The 21,962-nt window shown below is 37.1% G+C and overlaps 1 protein-coding gene across 1 annotated transcript; it reads left to right on the top strand.

The window, feature by feature from the left end:
• Positions 1-1,625: 1,625 nt before the first annotated feature.
• LOC140835757 (uncharacterized) lies at positions 1,626-21,199 on the top strand. Its single transcript, XM_073201164.1, has 2 exons — positions 1,626-2,073; positions 21,051-21,199. Exons 1-2 carry the CDS (start codon positions 1,626-1,628, stop codon positions 21,197-21,199), a joined length of 597 nt encoding a protein of 198 aa, XP_073057265.1.
• The last annotated feature ends 763 nt before the right edge of the window (positions 21,200-21,962 follow it).

The following is a 21,962-nucleotide window of genomic DNA, read 5'->3' as shown; positions in this document are numbered from 1 at the left end:
CAAACAGAATTTTTTGAAACACAAATGGACACAAATGGGAAGCTGCTGTCATATTCTCGACTTCCAGCGTACATGGGGTTAAATGAATGGACCATCATGGTCCTAATGCATCCTAGTACATGTCTAGATGTCGTCTTGAGAGCCTGGAATCGAACCAATACCTGAAACCATGAAAACAAAAGAAACCGTGAAGCTTGTCATGGAACCGAAAAATCTGCATGTTTTATTTTCTGAAAATTGTTGGTGTGTTTCGGTTTTTGCTTGAAAATGATGATCATGAAATGTAAAAATAATGATAATAGGATTTGATTGAAGAGTCAAGGAAGAATATATGCATGCCTGGTTTCGTTTGAAAGAAAAACGAAAGAATGAGACGATCCGGTGCGGAGGAGGTGGAGTTCTTTTGCTACCTTGTTTGCTACTGATTTTCTCTCTTGTTTTAAGCTATGAAACCCACGGTTCTTACACTCCGAATTGGCTATGAATTCGGTGGTGAGGGATGGAGAATGATGGTTAGGAGAGTGAGGGGAAGATCCACTAATAAAGGGATTCAAATGGCAAGACTAAGTCTACTTCTCATTTGAATTTTGAAATTGTTGATCAAGTCTTCTTGGGGGGAAAGCATGACCTATTTCTACATGTTATACAAGGCTTGGATACGATATAATATTAATTAAATGGTGCTTCAAAAATAAAAGGATTATCCTACTTATTAAATAACAAAGAAAGGGTCAAAGGTGTTGAGTTGGCAAGGAATAATCTAGCAACTAAGGGGGCCGAAAATACACAATAAAAATGAAGGGTAAATGTTGTGTAGTTGATAAATTTTAATACCTTAAGAGCCTTACCTATCCCTTAATTAATTTAGTGAATTAATCCCTTACTTAAGGAACCTAAATGAACTTATTTCCTACTCACCTCAAGTAACTTAAATAATTCCTTAAACCTCCTTTTTAACTTAAATCAACTTATTAGCTAGCTAAAATAAACTCTGGGAATGATTTCTTAATCTTACATCCTTCTCAAAACTCCAACTCCAGTCCGGCCTCACTGAATTAACTGAAAAGATAAAATTTAAACTGGTGCATAAACTAATTAACTTTAAAAAAAAGCATTTAAATACTCATTCAATAAAATCATTATAATTTAAAATACTAAATTATGCTTGGATTATACGTAGTCTAATTTACGGGTTCTACAGTATTTCAGTGTCTATATTGTCTGACCGAGACACACGTTTCACCTCATCATTATGGAAAAGTCTACATGCAGCATTGGGGAATAAGCTACTATTCATTACCGCATTTCATCCTCAGACCGACAGTCAGTCTTAAAGAGTCATACAAATTTATGAGGATCCACTCTGAGCGTGTGTGATTGATTTCCAAGGGATTTGGGAATCGAAACAACCTCTGGTGGAATTAACTTACAATAATTGTAATCATCCATCCATAGGAATGGGTCCATACGAGGCACTCTACGGAAAGAAAATGTATATCGTCTATCCATTGGGACGAGGTAGGAGAGATAGCTACGTTGGGACACAAGATAGTTCAGCACACCACTGAAATGGTTGCCAAAATCCGAGATAGAATGAAAAATGCTCAAAGTCGACAAGGAGCTACATGGACCAAAGAAGACGAGATCTCGAGTTAGCAGTAGGTGATCACGTGTTTATAAAGATAGAACCTATGAAGGGTGTTATGAGATTTGGCAAGAAAGGAAAACTTAGTCCAAGATTCATTAGGCCATTTGAGATACTCGAAAGATTGGAAGCATTAGCATATCGAGTGGCGTTGCCACCTAAACTCGCAGGAGTCCACAATGTCTTCCACATATCGATGCTCCGCAAGCACATGTCAAACCCTTCACACTTTCTGAACTTTGAGCCACTGCAATTTTCACCAAACCTGTCATATGAGGAGAGGCCTACTCAAATCTTAGGTAGACAAGAGAGAAATTTGCGTAACAAGGTGATAAAGATGGTCAAAGTTAAGTGGTTGAATCACTCGGAGGAAGAAGCCACTGGAGAGATCGAGTCAGAGATGAAGAGTCGCTATCCCGAATTATTTGGTAAGTCTTAATTTCGAGGAAGAATTTTATTTAAGGGGGGAGGATTTATAATGTCCAAAAAGCCAACCTACGTAAGCCACATGCATGCAAATGATTTAAGTTTCATATTTAACTTCCTTAAATGATTCTAAATGCTTGCATGATGCATATTATATGATTAAATATATGATTGCATGATTAAATGATTATATGACATAGTTTCATGAGAATTGTAGATTTAGTCTGAATATTCGATAATAGTCTGGGGAACGGAGACCGGGGACGACCAAGACAAATTGAATATTTTTCAATAAATATTTTCAAGGCTTCTAAATATGATTTAAAATGATTAATTTTTCCTAAAAATGATAGGGTTCAAATTATTTTACGAGACGAGCACGATTTTATCCGGGAAGCCGGTTTTGGACAGACGAGGGACTTTTAAAATATCAAATGCATTATTTTTGTAAACTAATTTTTAAAAATTTTTATTTTTCAATTAAATAGGTGTTATTGGGCCTAATTTATCTAGGATAAGTAGGCCCAATTGTCCCTAAACTTGAAAGCCCAAAACTTAAGCCCATTATCATGGAAATCAAAATCTATAAAATAGAAAACCTAGGTCTTTTTGTGCACCTAATAGCCGAACACAACACACACTCAAATTCAAAAATTTCAAGGGAAGAAAACAAAGAGTCTTCGTTGCCCGTTCGTTCTTCCTCGCACCCCACGCCGACGATCGCGTATTCGAGCATCTTAAAACACAAAGGCACATATCTAAATCCCTTTGACACATCATTCAAACAATATTCTGCATGTTTGAACTATTTTGCATGAAAATATTTACATTCGATGGGTTTAACGATATAAAGATTAGTTTCAAAGTTTTACTGTTTTTACTCTTGTTCCTTTAAGAGATAAAAATTCATGCTGGATTCGAGCTTGGCTAAGGTTAGATAAGAACCTAGGGTTTCTTACGTGTACTAGGTGATCAAGGGCTCGGCTCGGTGCTTGGCTTCGTGCGGCTCAACCTCGGTTGGTCTAGGGCTCGGTGAGGGACATGACTAAGGGCTAGGAAGAGTTCTAGCCATGCTAGTACTAGAAGACTGTCGTAGGGGAAGAGTCCACAACTGCATGGACTCTTCCCCATGTGCGAATAAGGAGGTTGCAGCTAGGGTGGCTCGCGGCTCAGTCAATGCGGTTCAGGGTTGTCCAGTTGGGCCTAAGGAGGATGGCTAGGGGTCGGGTCTAAGGAGGATGGCTAGGGGTCGGGTCAGGACCTGGTGCAGCCGTTGTCGATGGTGGCTCAGTATGTTGAGTGCCGCGACGTAGGAAAGAAAAGTAGAGGTGCGCGGCTTGGCTTTAGGGCTAGGGGCTGCTGCATTCGAGGAAAACGTGAGATGGCTCGAGAAGAACAAGCTAGGGTTCTAATTATGGAGTGTAATGGGTAAGGGTTCGAACCATGGCCACAGCAGTCGGTTCATGGTTCACGAGGGTCTTTTAAGTATAAAAAGTTTATTTATAAAATTTTGGAACAAAATATTAAAGTTTGAATTAATTCGAGAATTAAACGCTTCACGAATTAGTAAATAGGAAATTAAATTGAAACCCTAAAATTTACGTGAAATAAAAATATTAAAAATTAAATTTATTCTTAAATAATAATTTGAGATGGTCTAGAGTCAATTAAAGTAAGAAAAAAAAAATCAAAATCGAGGAATTTTACGTCCAGGGGCAAACCATTTTACACGTGGGTAGTACGAAAAAGGTTGGAAGCATCTCGAAAGGGTCATAATGCATGTTAAATGATATATTATAATGATTTTGATGAAAATATGATATTTTATGATTTATAGTAAAGCAGTCAAAATTCTACTGTTAATGCTATTTTTGGAAAGTCGTGATATCTTCTGATTTAAAAAGAGAGAAGGAAAAACATTTTGAAGGATGTGAATTCATTGTGACAAAGAGGATATGATATAAGATTTTTGGAAATATCGTGAGGGAAAAGGCTCTAGAGGGATCCCTGTTACGGAAAAAGACCCTAGTGGGAGCCAAACGATCGTATTTCTATTTTACGTCGATGCCTAGTACCCGTCCCCATGAAAAATGGTGAGATAACACTGATAAGTCAATCAGATGATAAAATGATAGTCACTTTCAAGGATCAAATATCAGCCAAAATGATAAATGATTGAAAGTTTTACAATTTTACGATCTTATGATTTGACGATTTATTTATGCTTACAAATTTATTTTAAATAAAATTATGATTTTCAATGTATGTGCTTGTATATGTATTATTTTCTACTTATATTTAGAATGTGATGAGCCATTAGACTCACTAGGTTTGAATGTTACAGGTGATGATGTTGTTGAGGGAGGCGCTGATGCTTGAATGGATCGAGCCCGTCAGTACACTCCCGATGACCTTTATTTTTCCGCATTAGCTTGATAGTTAAAAGATTTAAAGATTTTTATTAATGATTTATTAGAGATTTTCATGTTTTATTTTGACGATAGTTGATCTTGTTAATGGTCGACGTAGGAATTTTGGTAATAGACGATTTATGGATTTTATGCATTTGATATTTTAAATGTTAAATTGTTTTGATTTATGAAAATGTTAAGTGATTATTAATTTTCGAAATAATATTTTAAAAAAAAATAGTAGGATTTTAAAGTTAAAAAGTAGATGACGTTTCATTCAATTATTAACTAACCAGACCAAATAGGATGTCTACACAGCATAAGCTCCTATACATGTCTAAACTACATCCAATCTCGCCACTCGATGACTCTCACGGAGTTGGCAAATGAGTCATATTGTAGCACTAGTATGTAGAGCTTCTATGTTGTCATGGGTGAAAGGACTAATTGTTTACAACCATAACTGCGTGCTAATATACTCGATAAGTGAAAACCACTTACAAAGTCTCAGGGAGGGTTGTTCACTCATCATATGATCACACATCTGCATGATTGGAAATCTTAATGCCCTTCCAATGAAACGTTATGTTTAACATCACAGGTACCATTTTAAGCTTGAACGACTTTTATCTTTATTTTAGGTGGTTAAATTGACTTAGAACTAATTAGAAAATAAGGTAAGTTTAATATTTGTTTCATGATCGACGTGACATGTAAGACTTCATTGTACCATAGTATATTAAGACTTTTATCTACGGAGCTTGTATGTGTATATAAATAACTAACCTAAATTTTAAATCAAATTAATCAGTATGTATTTGCATTAATCTTTCGACAAGAAAACCAAGCACAACATTGAATAAAGGTTGGGCTATTGTAGCTCGGGCATCAAACCCCACTCATTAAATTCTACAGCTGATATGTGGATCAAATATATTAGGGCAAACACCCATGAATTTATCTCATATCCCCAAACCCCGAGTTGGGTTGGGTTTCATTATCTGTGTCAGCTCATTTGATTTCTCAGTTCCTAACCCATCTCATCTAATTTATGAGTTTGAGCTCCTTAACAGTACCATTGTACCCATTTACCTTCCAAATCATCACGTGATTGAGCTCCCTTCATCTTTTTTCTTTTTATGTACTTCTCCAATAGAAAATGTTCGAAATCTTTGTCTGAAATCAAAAGCCTTGGAAGCGAAATTAGTGAAAATAGAAGCCATTGAAAGCTTTGTCTGTGAGAATCGAAACCATCTTGGAAGAAAAATTATCAAAAATCAAATCCCTTGGAAGATTTATCAGGGAAAATTGAATCCATTGGAAGCCTATTGTGGAGACCCGGACGCTAATTCATTTTCTTAAATCATCATTGGGATTAAATGGATCAATTAAATAAGGTAGGTCGATTTTTTTTTTAAGTTGAACACCTCATAAATAAGTGTACAAAATATTACAAAATGTTATGCTCCATCTTATTTAATTTACAAGATCTAGTTTAATATCTACAATATGATCCAAGATACAAAATTTGTTCAAAATAAAATCATAACTAATGTTTATCAACCACATATCAGGTGTTGAAAACCAGTTCTACATCTAAGCCCGGATCACCACTCTAATCTCGATCTTTCATCCTCTCTCGACCCTGATCCTGCCCACCTATTGTCATGCAACATACAAACAGAACAACAGCCGGATAACTCCGGTGAGAAATATATTTTCCAGTATAAACAATGTATACATGCATTTAGTATAAGCATATACAAAGGCATAAAACATTTATCAAATAGCATGTATCATAATCTAGAAAAACATAACTCGATACAAAACTTTAAATCAAACTATAACTCTTACTCTTTGACTCGACTCTTATCTATGGATCTCGGTTTGAATAAGAACGTAACAAGTCTCCCACCTACTCTCCCCTTCTAGGTGGTTGTACGTTCTTATTCTTGTACCTCGGCACACTGTATCGAGTATCTACAATAGGAGTCGATCTTCTCCTAAGGGCATCGATATAAAACAAACGTCCAGTGACTTGGCACTTCTACCAAAGACTCTTTCACGATATCTATATTTTATTCTATGCTTTTCTATAACTCAATAGAACAAGCACATAAATTCAAGGAGTTCGAATATATCAAAACAATAACTTTCATCTACTCGCGCATATGGGCGCCTCATCTCCGCGCATATGCGTGAGGTCTTCTGGAATAACTTTCACCTGCTCGCGCATATGCATGCCTCGTCTCGTGCATACGCGCGAGGTCTTCTGCCTCTACGTTTAGTTGCTCACGCATATGCATGCATAGTCTCCGCACATATGCGCGAGGTCTTCTGGCCTCACACATATTCCATGTCTTCCTCATGCCTTCCATAATCATTTAAATTCGTCAATTAATTAATCTCGGGTTATAATGATAAACTCTCAGGCCTTACAATTCTCCCCCTCTGAGACATGATTTCGTCCTCGAAATCATAGGCAATCATATCACATAAAATAAGCATATATATCAGAAGCTGGATAAGAAACTCATATCCGTGAAACAACTCTAGAAATTTCTGTCTCATGTCTGATTCAGTCTCCCATGTAGCTTCTTCAGTACCATGACGACTCCACTGAACCTTCACAAGCGGAATAGTCTTTGTTTTGAGCTGCTTTTCTTTGCAATCGAGAATCTGAAGTGGCTTTTCAAAATAACTCAGAGTTTCATCGAGTTCGGCCTCATCAGGCTGAAGAACATGAGAAGCATCAGGAAGATATTTCCGTAGAATAGACACATAAAAGACGTCATGTATTCCAGATAGAGACTGAGGAATAGCAAATCGATAGGCACGATCACCTATCTTCTCAAGAATCTCACATGGATCGATATAACGTGGAGACAACTTCCCTCTCTTGCCAAATCTGACAAAGCCTCTAAAAGGAGAATTCTTCATAAATACTCCGCCTCTTGACTCAAATACTAAAGGTCGACATCGAATATTTGCATATTTAGCCTGTATATCCTGAGATGTCTTCATTCTCTGCTAAATCAGCTTTACTTTCTCAGTCATATCTCGAATCATATCAGGTCCAAGTTCCGGTACCTCGGAGATATCATCCCAGTAAAGAGGAGATATGCACTTCTTGCCGTAAAAAGCTTCAAATGGAGCCATCTCCATACTCGTTTGATAGATATTATTGTACGAGAATTCACAAAGTGGTAAAGAATCTTGCCAACTAGTGCCAAAATCTAGCACTACAGCTCTAAGCATATCCTCTAATGTCTGGATAGCTCTTTCTGATTGTCCATCTGTCTGAGGATGATATGCAGTACTCAGATGTAATTTCGTACCTAGAGCTTGTTGTAAACTGTGGCAAAAGTGTGAAGTGAATCGAGGATCACGATGTAATACAATGGACTTTGGCACTCTATGCAATCTAACCACTTATCTGACATAAATCTTTGTCATCTGGTCGTGTCTATACGTCATTTGGCAGGAATAAAACACGCTGATTTGGTCAATCTGTCAACAACTACCCAAATCGCATCACAACCTCGGGAGGATCGTGGTAGCTTCGTAACAAAATCCATGGAAATATGATCCCATTTCCATTCTGGAATAGATAACCTATGTAGTATACCTCCTGGTTTCTTCCTTTCTGCTTTCACATGTTGGAAATTCAAGCATTTGGACACAAAATCTGTAATATCTGATTTCATCTGTTTCCACCAAAACTGTTTCTTCATATCATTGTACATCTTTCTGCCACCATGATGAATACTAAAACGACTACCATGTGCTTCTGTCAAAATCTCTTGTTTCTAGTCTGAAACATCTGGTACAACAAGAATTCTTATTCACATATAACACATTATCACGAACCTGATATTCTGATTGATGCCCTGATCTGAACATCGCAATCAAATTCTGAATATTCTGATCAACTTTATGTGCTTTTTTATTCTTAAAATCAGCTCTGGTTCAACTTGAATAGTATAAAGTTTCAGAGGTTTACAATCTGTCTCAAATACTAATCCAGAAAGACAACAATCTTCAATCAAATTCGAGACACCAATCGTCGATAAGGATAAAGAAAATACCTTTCAACTCAATGCATCAACTGCGACATTTGATTTCCCTGGGTAATATTTGATTTCACAATCAAAATATTTCAGAAAATCAAGAAATCTATGTTGCCTCATATTCAGTTTTGACTGTGAAAATAGATATTTCAAACTCTTATGATCAGAATAAATTTCAAACTTCTCACCATATAGATAATTTCGCCAGATTTTCAATGCAAATACGATGGAAGCCAATTCAAGATCATGAATCGAGTAGCGAGTCTCATGTGGTTTTAATTGTCTCGAGGAATAAGCAATAACATTTCCTCGCTGCATCAGAACACAAACTAGTCCCCTATGAGAAGCATCACAATAAACAAAAAAATCACCAGTACTTGACGGAATAGTTAACACTGGAGCACTGGTTAATCCTTGTTTCAACTCTAGAAAACTGGATTCAAATGCCTCTGACCATACAAAAGGGGCATTCTTCTAAGTCAGCTGAGTAATCGGCTTAGCAATATTAGAGAAATCTTTGATGAATCGACGATAATAGCCCGCTAAACCCATACAACTACGTATCTCTGGCACAGATGTCATTCTAGGTCAATTAATCACGGCCTCAACTTTACTAGGATCAACCGAAATACCATCGCCAGATATGATGTGCCCCAAAAATACAACCTGTCTCAGCCAAAATTCACATTTCCATAATTTTGCATACAGTTTCTCAGCCCTCAGAGTTTTCATTACAATTCTCAGATGCTCAGCATGATCAATCATATTCTTCGAATAAATCAGAATATCATCAATAAAGATAATCACAAAGTCATCAAGATATTTCTGAAATATACGGTTCATCAAACCCATAAATACAGCTAGAGCATTCGTTAAACCAAACGGAATGACTATAAACTCATAGTGACCATACTTGTTTCTGAAAGCTGTCTTCAATATATCAGAATCTCTGAGTCGCAACTGTTGCGTGTTTTCTTTAATGCTCGCAAGTGCACGACGTCAAGTTATAGTAAAATGTAATTTCGAGTACAAGTGTCGATCCCACGAGGAATGTATTTCTAAATTTATATTAATGCTTGTAATTAAAATAGTCTCGATTTTATTTAGTATATTCACTTAACAGAGTTGATTATACCAATGACTATAATTGAAAATAAATTTAATTGTAGCAACAAACAAATTTGAACAATGGAATAAAAGATCTAGAGGTCCGACTTCACGCAACTATCCACCATGTACTATTTTGTGTAGCTATATTAAAATTGTCCTTCTTATTCATTAACCAAGAATTCTATAATTATCTACTCCCTCTCCCGAGTGCTAAATAGATACTAATTATCTAACAAAAGATTGTAACATCCCTGTCCACAATCTAGAATTAAATAACACAATAAGCACTAAATTCTTTTTATAGCTTCAATAGCAAGATATGTCCTCCCGAACTATATAAATACTACCGATGTATTTTTCCCTTTCTTGATTATAAATTTCCTTTTCCAAGTGATAATTTATAACATACAAATCATTCAAGATATGGCCAATAAAATGAAAGCATTAAGATTGGAAAAACACAAATGAACAATAAAGACAACTTATATAGCATAAATCATGAATCTCAACACATGGTTTCTAGTTTTGTTCTATCATCCCTCTAGAATTAAAATTTAGTTCATAATAATAAAAATAACACAACAATACATGAATCTTAAACAAGACATATCAACTAAAAGTAAAAATAAAGAAAGAAAGAACTTAGAACAAGAGTTTTTGAGTGTATGAAGTTTTTGTCCAAAGATGTGCAAGAACTTGTTGAAGATGATGATTTTGATCTTCAACTCTTTTCTTTGTAGCGTCCACCCTTTTCCTAGCTTCTCTCCTCTCCCCTAGATGATGAAAAAGATACCCTTTTATAGTCTAGACAAGATATCCCACGTAGCACACCATTTTCCCCTTCTTTTCTTCAAAGTCCACAAAGTTTCACAATTTCCGGAATGGTATTTGTGCATGACCGCGGGTGCGGTGGTATAAGGACCGCGGGTGCGGTGCCATTTCGACTAAAACTCCTCCTGCTCTTCTGGTGAGACCGCGGGTGCGGTGCTAGCATGACCGCCTCGGAGAACAGCGCGGGTGCGCTCTTGTGAACACCGCGGGTGTGGTGTTGCTTCGTGTATCGTTGTCCTTTGCACCTTCTAATTCATCACTATATCACTCCAAACTCTCATTTCTACTCTTCCAAACTACAATAACAAAAACAACAACATATCAAATAAAACCTGCTCAAGAATCACAAAATTCCAAGTTAAAAACAAGTAATAAAAGTACAATAAATTGCACTTATCAAACTCCCCCAAAGTTAAGATTTTGCTAGTCCCGAGCAAAACAAAACAACAAAAACAAACAAACAAACAAACAAGTCATGAAATATTTTAAAGAACTTGGCCTCAATATAAATTCAAAATCCATCATGCATTTACAATTCAAATCAATTAAACTACTTGTTCATCCGGATAAAATCATGTGATGGGTTCATTCTCTAACTTCAAATATCTTCAACCATGTTTCAAATCATTATCAATTGATTTCAAATTTTTACAAACACATATCACAAGGTCTTTTTCGGTAAAAATTGGGTTCAAAGCAATATTCACTCAAGAAATGGATACCCAATAAATATTTGATGCAATGAGGTGTGTGTAAAATTGATCAAGATTCTTATTCAATGACAGTGTTTATCGATTGTCCATAGGCTAGATCCTCCCAATCACTCTCCACTAGTATATTGGACAACTATGACTAGGTTAATAGGATTTTAAATGGTTGTAATGTTAGGCCTTGGTTCATGGCTACAAATAAAGATTAGGAGTTCAAATAAGGGAGTAAATTGAATTTCATCTCTTTTTCTAACTCCACTATTTATTTTGATCTCCAAATTTTTTATTTTTTTTTTATTCATTTCATCTCATTTTTTTTTCTCCCCTTTTTCTCCAACTTCAACAATGTACTTTTGTAGGAGAAAATAACTTTCTTTAATCTTTCGAATTCTTACTCCCTTGAGAAGGTAGGAATTAATTGTATAAGATATTCAAAAGGTTGGTAATTGTGGGATACTTGAAAAAAAAAATTTAAAATTTGAATGGGGGTCTTTTACACATATTTACGTGTGCCATTCAAATTCATATAAGCTCAAAGAGGTGACAAATGATAAATTAATTTATTTGGTAGCTTGAAAGGCTCAATCGATCCAAAAATCACCTAAATCATTCCTAAATCATAATTTGTCCGTATTTCGCCTCAAGTGATGTTTGGATAGTTCTAGACAAAATCTCAATTTACCATCAAAGAGTAGAATCTAATCATCGTGAAAATGGTGGCTCAATGCATCAACCAAATATATATATATTCAAAAAGAAATGTGCTTGGCTTCCAAGGAATTTCAAAAACACAACTCTTTCTTTGTATAGGCTCAAAAGGGCATCAAATGAATGTTTATGAACAAAATAAATGGCCCAAATAAAATCAAAGATTGCCTCAATCATCTATGTGTTTGCAAAAATTTTATTTCAATATCCAATAAAAATCACAAAGTTTTATAGAAATTGTAAGTCTCAAACTCACCAAATCTCATGACTATTCTCTAAATTTTTCAAAGTGATCAATTAACATGAATTTGATGCATGACCTTTCTTTTCCATACTAAAAATATTTTCATCATTGGCCAATTCATTAAAAATTTCATGACAAAAATACTACAAACACACAAAATAAACCAAAAAATTAAACACACAAAAATACACTAAATAAATAAACACACAAAATCAACTAAACAAATAAACACTCCAATTAAATTAAAACAAAGCACACAAAGTAACACTCCAATTAAATTAGCTATATCTGCAAACCACGGATATGTAACACTTACCTTGAAAATTTGCTCATCTGGGAACGACTCGTTGATAGCTCCACCTTCAGTTCTTTCTTCCAACTCTAGTCGTGACAGGTGATCAGCCACCTGGTTTTCACAACCTTTCTTGTCTTTGACCTCAAAGTCCAATTCTTGAAGTAAGAGTATCCATCGTATCAACCTGGGCTTTGCATCCTTTTTGGCAAACAGGTAACGAAGAGCGGCATGGTCAGTAAAAACGGTTACCTTGGTGCCAATGAGATATGTTCTGAATTTGTCGAATGCAAACACCACTGCTAGCATCTCTTTTTCAGTAGTTGTGTAATTTTGTTGGGCTGCATTGAGTGTACGACTTGCATAGTAGATGGCTTTAAACATCTTGTCTCGCCTTTGTCCCAATGCTGCTCCCACAGCATAGTCGCTAGCATCGCACATGAGCTCAAAGGGCTCCTTCCAATCAGGTACTATCATGATGGGTGCTGAAATCAGTGCTGCCTTGATTTTGTTAAATGCCTGCAAACAGTCATCGTCAAAAATAAATGTAGAATCTTTATCTAATAAATTACATAAAGGTCTAGTAATTTTAGAGAAATCTTTAATATAACGACGATAAAACCCGGCATGTCCCAAGAAGCTTCTTATTCCTTTCACATTCTTCGGCGGTGGAAGATTTTCAATTGCCACAACTTTGGCCCTGTCAACTTCTATTCCTTTAGCTGAAATTTTGTGGCCAAGCACAATACCTTCTGGAACCATGAAGTGACATTTTTCCCAATTCAGAACTAGATTCTTAGCCTGACATCTCTGCAAAACAAGCATTAAATTTTGCAAACAATGATCAAAAGATGTACCAAATACAGAAATGTCATCCATAAAAACCTCCATTATTTCCTCAACCATGTCAGAAAATATGGCCATCATACACATCTGAAAAGTAGCAGGTGCATTGCATAGTCCAAATGGCATTCTCCTGAAAGCAAATGTACCGTAAGGGCAAGTGAAGGTAGTCTTCTCCTGATCCTACGGTGCTATGACAATCTGATTGTAACCTGAATAGCCATCTAGAAAGCAATAATAATGATAACCACCAACTCTATCAAGCATCTGGTCAATAAATGGAAGTGGGAAGTGATCTTTCCTAGTAGCATCATTCAATTTCCTGTAGTCTATGCATACTCGCCAACCAGTCACTGGACGAGTTGAAATCAATTCATTGTTCTCATTTTTCACTACAGTTATTCCTCCCTTCTTAGGCACTACTTGTACTGGTGAAACCCATGAGCTATCAGATATAACATAAATAACACCAGCATTTAACAATTTTAATACCTCAGCCCTCACAACCTCTTTCATTGCAGGATTAAGCCTTCTCTGATGATCAACATAAGGTGAATATGACTCCTGCATCAAAATTTTATGCATACAAACAGTAGGGCTAATTCCCCTTATAACAGCAATTGTCCATCCCAGAGCAGATTTAAATTCTCTCAACACCCTCAACAATTTTTCTTTTTCAGTACAAGTAAGAAAAGAAGAGATGATTACTGGATATGTTGAATTTTCACCTAAAAATGCATAACAGAGGTGACTTGGAAGTTCCTTCAATTCAGGGGATACTTTTGGTACCTCTATACTTGCATCTTCAAGTAGTTCTACATTATGCACATCAATCTTTTCTTTAGGCAATGTATCGAGAACAAGTAACTCCTCTTGCACGTCCCAATCATCTTTATCCAGTATAGACGCGGATTCCAACAAGCATCTCTCCAAGGAATCTTTCGTCAATCTACCTGCACCAACATGAGGTACACATGAATCAATTACATCAATACTATTACAAGTACTTACCTCATTTGGTTCTTTGATTGTGTTGTAGATGTTGAACATGACTTCTTCTCCACATACTCTCAATGTAAGCTCACCCTTGTGCAAATCAATCAAAAGCTTTTCCGGTGGCCAAGAATGGCCTTCCAAAGATAAGTGGAGTGTCCTGATCTTCTTCCATATCTAGAATGACAAAATCAGCAGGAAATATAAATTTGTCTACCTTTACCAGAACATCTTCCACTATACCCCGTGGATATGTAAGTGATCTGTTCGCCAGCTGCAAGGTAATAGTGCTAGGCTTCACCTCGCCAGACATCACATCTTTGATGAACTTTGCATAGTTTGGCATTTGCTCTAAAGCATCGGCAAATGGGATGTTGATATGAATCTTCTTGAAGATCTCCAAAAATTTGGCAAATTGCTCATCCAATTTCTTCTTTTTAAACCTCTGTGGATATGGAAGTATTGGCTGAAATACCGGAGGTTTTTCAACTTCAACTTTGGATCCCTCAATTTCAACTTCTTCAACAGTCACCTCTTTTTCATCCTTTTCATTGGAATTTTTACCCTCAAGTTCTTTTCCACTTCTCAAAGTCACAGCTTTGCATTGCTCCTTTGGATTCACTTCAGTGTTACTTGGGAACTGACCTTTATTTTGATCTTTCAATGCATTAGCCAATTGACCAATCTGTGTCTCCAATGACTTCATTGTGGCTCCCATATTTCCCATGTGAGTTTCCATGCCATCAAGATGAGATTCAGTCCTAGCCATTCTTTTACTCGATTCTACAACAAATGTCCCAACTAAATCCTCAAGTGAAGGTTTTCCTTCCCCCTTTGATGCATTGAACCCCGGTGGAGGATTCACCACATTCTTATTATTAGCATATGAAAAATTCTCGTGATTTCTCAAACCCGGATGATAAGTGTTAGGTGGAGGGTTACTTCGATATCCTCCATAACCACCAAAATTCCTATTGTTGATATAATGTGCCTCATCTGGAATATGTGGTTCTTCAGTAACAACAGATGCATTTTCAACCTCTGATGTACTAGCCTTGTTCATTGCTGCAATTTGAGTTGTTAAAGCTGAAATTTGAGCTGTGAGTGATGTAATAGGATCTATGGCATAAATCCCAGCTTGCTTCTTCACTCCTGATCTTTCAGTCGGCCACTGATAACTGTTAATGGTCATCTGTTCAAGCAAATCATATGCTTGATCGGGTGATTTGGCAAATATTGTGCCACCAGCTGCTGCATCAACAGTGCCTCTTGTTTGTCCATTCAAACCATTGTAAAATAATTCAATCTGTACCCAATCTTCAAAACCATGGTTTGGACACCTTCTCAGCAACTCCTTATACCGTTCCCATGCCTCATATAGTTGCTCAAAATCAGTCTGCCTAAAAGTACTTATCTCGATTTTCAACTGTGCAGACTTTGCAGGTGGGAAATATTTTGCAAGAAACTTAGTTGCTAAATCCTGCCAGGTAGTGATACTCCCCAAAAGAAGCGATTGGAGCCATCCTCTTGCTTGGTCCCTAAGAGAAAAAGGAAACAGACGCAATCGAATTATATCATCAGAAACACCATTTATTTTTACCGTGTCAGTAATTTCAAGGAATGTTCTGAGATGTAAATGAGGATCTGCAGTAGCGGCTCCCCCAAACTGATTCTGTTGAACCATGTTTATCAATGCAGGCTTGAGCTCAAAGTTGTTTGCATTAATTGTTCCTCGTGCTATGCCCGAATAATGAGCATTCAGTACCGGCCTAAAATGATCTAGGATGGGTATTGCAGGGGGTGGATTTTCATTGTCTCTGTTTTCAGCCATTGCTAGAATCTCTTCTCTTCTTGCCTTTCTTAACCTTCTTGCGGCCCTTTCGATCTCAGGATCAAAGATAAGCAAGTCAAGATTTTGCGATCTTCGCATGCACTGTCAAACAAAGACAATAAACAAATCAGTGTTTAATGTAGTATAATAAAAATAGCTCTAAATTAAAATCTAGACTAATTGGTAACAATACTAATATAAATTCAAATTTTACACTCCCCGGCAACGGCGCCAAAAACTTGTTGCGTGTTTTTTTTAATGCTCGCAAGTGCACGACGTCAAGTTATAGTAAAATGTAATTTCGAGTACAAGTGTCGATCCCACGAGGAATGTATTTCTAAATTTATATTAATGCTTGTAATTAAAATAGTCTCGATTTTATTTAGTATATTCACTTAACAGAGTTGATTATACCAATGACTATAATTGAAAATAAATTTAATTGTAGCAACAAACAAATTTGAACAATGGAATAAAAGATCTAGAGGTCCGACTTCACGCAACTATCCACCATGTACTATTTTGTGTAGCTATATTATAATTGTCCTTCTTATTCATTAACCAAGAATTCTATAATTATCTAATCCCTCTCCCGAGTGCTAAATAGATACTAATTATCTAACAAAAGATTGTAACATCCCTGTCAACAATCTAGAATTAAATAACACAATAAGCACTAAATTCTTTTTATAGCTTCAATAGCAAGATATGTCCTCCCGAACTATATAAATACTACCGATGTATTTTTCCCTTTCTTGATTATAAATTTCCTTTTCCAAGTGATAATTTATAACATACAAATCATTCAAGATATGGCCAATAAAATGAAAGCATTAAGATTGGAAAAACACAAATGAACAATAAAGACAACTTATATAGCATAAATCATGAATCTCAACACATGGTTTCTAGTTTTGTTCCATCATCCCTCTAGAATTAAAATTTAGTTCATAATAATAAAAATAACACAACAATACATGAATCTTAAACAAGACATATCAACTAAAAGTAAAAATAAAGAAAGAAAGAACTTAGAACAAGAGTTTTTGAGTGTATGAAGTTTTTGTCCAAAGATGTGCAAGAACTTGTTGAAGATGATGATTTTGATCTTCAACTCTTTTCTTTGTAGCCTCCACCCTTTTCCTAGCTTCTCTCCTCTCCCCTAGATGATGAAAAAGAGACCCTTTTATAGTCTAGACAAGATATCCCACGTAGCACACCATTTTCCCCTGCTTTTCTTCAAAGTCCACAAAGTTTCACAATTTCCGGAATGGTGTTTGTGCATGACCGCGGGTGCGGTGGTATAAGGACCGCGGGTGCGGTGCCATTTCGACTAAAACTCCTCCTGCTCTTCTGGTGAGACCGCGGGTGCGGTGCTAGCATGACCGCGGGGGCGGTCATGCCTCGGAGAACAGCGCGGGTGCGCTCTTGTGAACACCGCGGGTGCGGTGTTGCTTCGTGTATCGTTGTCCTTTGCACCTTCTAATTCATCACTATATCACTCCAAACTCTCATTTCTACTCTTCCAAACTACAATAACAAAAACAACAACATATCAAATAAAACCTGCTCAAGAATCACAAAATTCCAAGTTAAAAACAAGTAATAAAAGTACAATAAATTGCACTTATCAGCAACTGATGATATCTAGATCTCAGATCGATCTTGGAATAAACAGAAGAACCCTGCAACTGATCAAATAGATCATCAACACGAGGCAAAGGATATTTATTCTTTATCTTAGCTTTATTCAATTGCCGATAGTCAATGCAGAGTTTCATTGAACCATCTTTCTTTCTGACAAACAGTACTGGAGCGCCCCAAGGAAAAACACTCGGTCTGATGTAACCCTTGGCTAGCAAATCCTCTAGCTGATATTTCAAATCTTTCAGTTCAATCGGTGCCATTCTGTATGACGTTTTTGAAATAGATAATGTACCTGGTATCAGCTCAATGCTGAAGTCTATTTCTCGGACTAAAGCCAAACCCGGAATCTCATCTGGAAAGACGTCGGAAAACTCACATACCACTGGCAAATCTGGGACTGAAGGGCTCGACTTCAGTACATCTACTGAATACACAAGGAATACCTTTGCTCCTTTCTGTAATAATCGAGTCATAGACAAAGAAGACACTAAAGGAATTCGAGCTCTGGAACCCTTACCGTAAAATTTCCATTCATCAGCCATATCAGGTATGAACCTTACAATTTTCTGGAAACAATCTACGGTAGCTCTGTACTTGGTAATCATATCAATACCAATAATGCAGTCAAAATCAGACAAACCGAGTACAATACAATCTAACTCTATCTCATTACCATCATACTGCAACATACAATGTCTAATAGAATTTACTGATATAAGACCTCTCCCCAAAGGTGAAGAGACAAATACTACAGCAGATAAAGACTCAACAGGCAAAGCATGCATCAATGCAAATCTCTCAGAGATAAAAGTATGGGATGCACCCGTATCTATCAATACATAAGCAGGATAACCACAAAGAGAACATTTACCTGCAACCAAATCATCAGGTGCTTCCTGGGCCTGTTCCTCGGTCAATGCAAACACTCTGGCCTGGTGTCTCGGAGGCTGGCTAACCTTCTGACTTTCTCCTGGCCTCGGATGTGACTGGGTAGATGATGGCTAGAACAAGTGAACAGCAGATGATCGTCTATCAGTCTGAGCCACTGATCCATATGATTCTGCTCCCTGGGATCGTTGATGTTGGAAACTAAATTTCAGTGATTTGGCAAACTAAGCTTCGAAATGTATTTGAATAATTGATCAAAGGCAACGAGCCTCAAATAATTACAACTGATAGTTGTCTCTAGCTGAAGATTAATGCGTACCAGCTAAATATTATACACGTCATCAGTTGAAGCAGAAATCTAACTGACTGATCAGTTGGGAACTGATCAGTTATGAGTTTTCCAGCAAACAGAACTGGAATTAACCAGCGAACATGTTGATTTCAGTTCAACTGATTACACACGAGAAGAACTTATTTCTACACTGCAAGACATGTTCAATGAGTAACACAAACTTGCTCTTTCATTCAAAAAGGATAAAGCTGAGCAAACTGAACCCAAAGAAAACAAAACTGAAACTGATGAGTCAGTTGAATTGATGAGTCTAAGAAGGTAGATTGTAAAGCAGAAAAATGCAATGATTGAGAACTAATCATTCATTTAGCAGTTGAAAAATTAAATTTCAAAACAAACTGATCTGATTAAATCATGGAACAAGTAATCAGTCACGCTGACTGAAATGCATGGTTTACAAAAATCAGTTACTGACAAAAGTGGTTTTGGCTTCAATAGCAGTGATGAAACCTCTGCAAGTGAAACAATGCCGAAGTTGAATGAGCACAAATGGAAGTATATTAACTTTTTAAAATCAACTGTGGTAAATGAATTCTCAGAACCAAGTAAACATATTGTTCGAATGTTGGAAAACAAGAAAAAGGCTAAACGGTATGGAATTGGATATAGTCCCAAGAGTTCAACTGAATCGCAAAGCGGGTCACCTAAACAATACAGCTATTTTGCTTTTGAATTTCATTTCATGGTTTAGTACATCGATTGAATGAGGTCAAGTCCCGAGTATTTTAGAATGTCTTAAGCTATATACTTGATTCGGGGGAGTACGAATACCTACGTCTAAGTTATGCAAGTTAAGTGTTGATTTCATGTTAGTATGTCGTAGCAGCGGCCCCAAGCGAGATCAGACGAATCCCTCAATGTAAGTATGTTCGACGTGCAAAGAAAATATTTCAAGTTTTTGAGTTATGCTAAATGTCTTGTGACCAAATTATGTATGGGATTGGAAAGCGGTAAAGCATGATCAGGGACCAATCCACCCCGTTAAATCATGAACGGGTTTAGATCAGGATTGGAAAGCGTTAAAGCATGAACGGGGACCAATCCACCCGTTAAAGCATAAAAGGGGATCTCATGTATGTGGCAATGGATTCTTCCATGTCAGCCTAGTACTGTGATTTAGTCTGATCAGGCGTTCTATGTTATGGGTCACTTGCTTTGAAAATGCCTCTACGCAAAATTACGAAGTTAATGTATGTTCAAGTATGTACAAGTATGCAAGCATGCTAAGAAAAGTTTTCACGTTATGGCACGTCTATGTTATGTATGTATGTTCAAGTTTAGTGCAAGTTCAAGTTTCAAGTATGTATGCTCTATTTTAAAGTCGCATGTGGTTTTATTGCGTATTATTCGCTACTACCAGTTTGTACGTGTTGAGTCTTTAGACTCACTAGACTTGATCGATGCAGGTGAAGATATTTTCAAGGATACAAGGGATGGGGACCAATGAGCAGGCTTGGACTGAGTAAAAGGCTAAACCCGAGGACTGCCAAGTTTAAGCTTTTATGAAAATGTTCAAATACTTTTGTCAAACTTAATTTTTAGTCTTTTGTTGCAACAACTTTTGAGACGTACAGTTTATTGTATCAAATTTGAAGGTTCACGAATTGTTTAAGAAAATTTTAAATTTTTCCGCAAATTTCAAGTAGTAAAAAGTTCGGTACGTTACAGCACGGGTGAAGGGAACTTGATGCATGGCTTGGCCTTGGCTAGACCAGGGCTAGGCTAGGGTCAAGTATGGGTCAAGGGAAGGGTCCTAGCCATGCTAGGATTCGAGACAAGAGGCTGGCGAGGAGTCCTAGCAAGCTAGAACTCCAACCGAGAGCAAGCCAAGGAAGGGGCGCAGGTGTTCAGCTCGCGCATATGGTTAAGGGGCTCGGCCAGAGGGCTTTGGATGGGCTGGGTCAAGTGTTTAGGGTCCTAGGAAGGTACTTGAGGGGCTGATTCAAGGGCTGGCTCGTGGGGTAGGTGGCTAAGCTAGAAAACATGAGTCCTTGGCAAGTGGGTCTTCTCAGGTGTGCTTCTGCAGCTTATGTGTGGCTTCGGTTTTAGGTGCTGGGGTCGAGTCCTTAGGTTCTAAGGGTCCAGGAGGGTTCCTAAAAGGGTCTGGGCATGGGCTGGTGCAGCTTGGTTGGCTGTTGGCTCGAGAGAAGATGGAAATCGTGAGAGAGCAAGGGAGAAGCGCAGCTTCTGGTTCCTGAACTAGTGGCTCGCTACGTGGGTTCTAGGGCTTGGGCTGGCCTGGGCTTGATCTGGGTGTGGTCTAAGGATGGTTAGGGTCATTAGGGGTAAATTGGTTAAGGGCTAAAAGAGTCCTAGACTAGGTAGGAGTCCTATTATACTCAAGTGAAACTCACGCACACACACATGCAGTACATGGTCTCGGTTCCAGGCAATTTTGAGCGAGCTAGGGCTAGGTTACTTGGGCTTGGCTTGGTCAAAAGGGTGCCTAGGTGGGTTGGCTCGGGTTTGGCTCGAGGTGGCTCGACCATAGCTCGAGTATTTTGGGAAATGGCTCGGGTGGTTCGGTAATGGGCCAAAAACGAGATTTTAAAGATTAAAATTGGAACCATGGGTCCACGGGTTTGGTTCATGGCTCACAAGAGTAGTTTAGGTAATAAAAATGTTATTTTTAAAATTTTGGGATCAAAATAATGAGTTTTGGATTTATTCGGGATTTAATCGCCTCACGAAATATTAATTAAAGAATTAATTGAAACGCCTAGATTTAAACTTAAACAAAAATATGAGAAAATTTATGTATGCTTAAATAATTATTTGGGACATGTTAGAGTCAATGGAATTAAGAAAAAGTCAAAAACATGAAATTTTACGTATAGTGGTAAAATGATAATTTTACACCTGAAAATTAGTAAACGTCATGTCAATGTCCTGAATGTTGTTTTACATGCTAATATGATTATTTTAAATGTTTATATGATTTAATATGTTAAAATGTTTATT

This window comes from Primulina eburnea, chromosome 7 (genome assembly GCF_022965805.1).
Source record: "Primulina eburnea isolate SZY01 chromosome 7, ASM2296580v1, whole genome shotgun sequence".
Classification (NCBI taxonomy): domain Eukaryota; kingdom Viridiplantae; phylum Streptophyta; class Magnoliopsida; order Lamiales; family Gesneriaceae; genus Primulina; species Primulina eburnea.
This window is presented reverse-complemented; position numbering and strand designations above follow the sequence as displayed.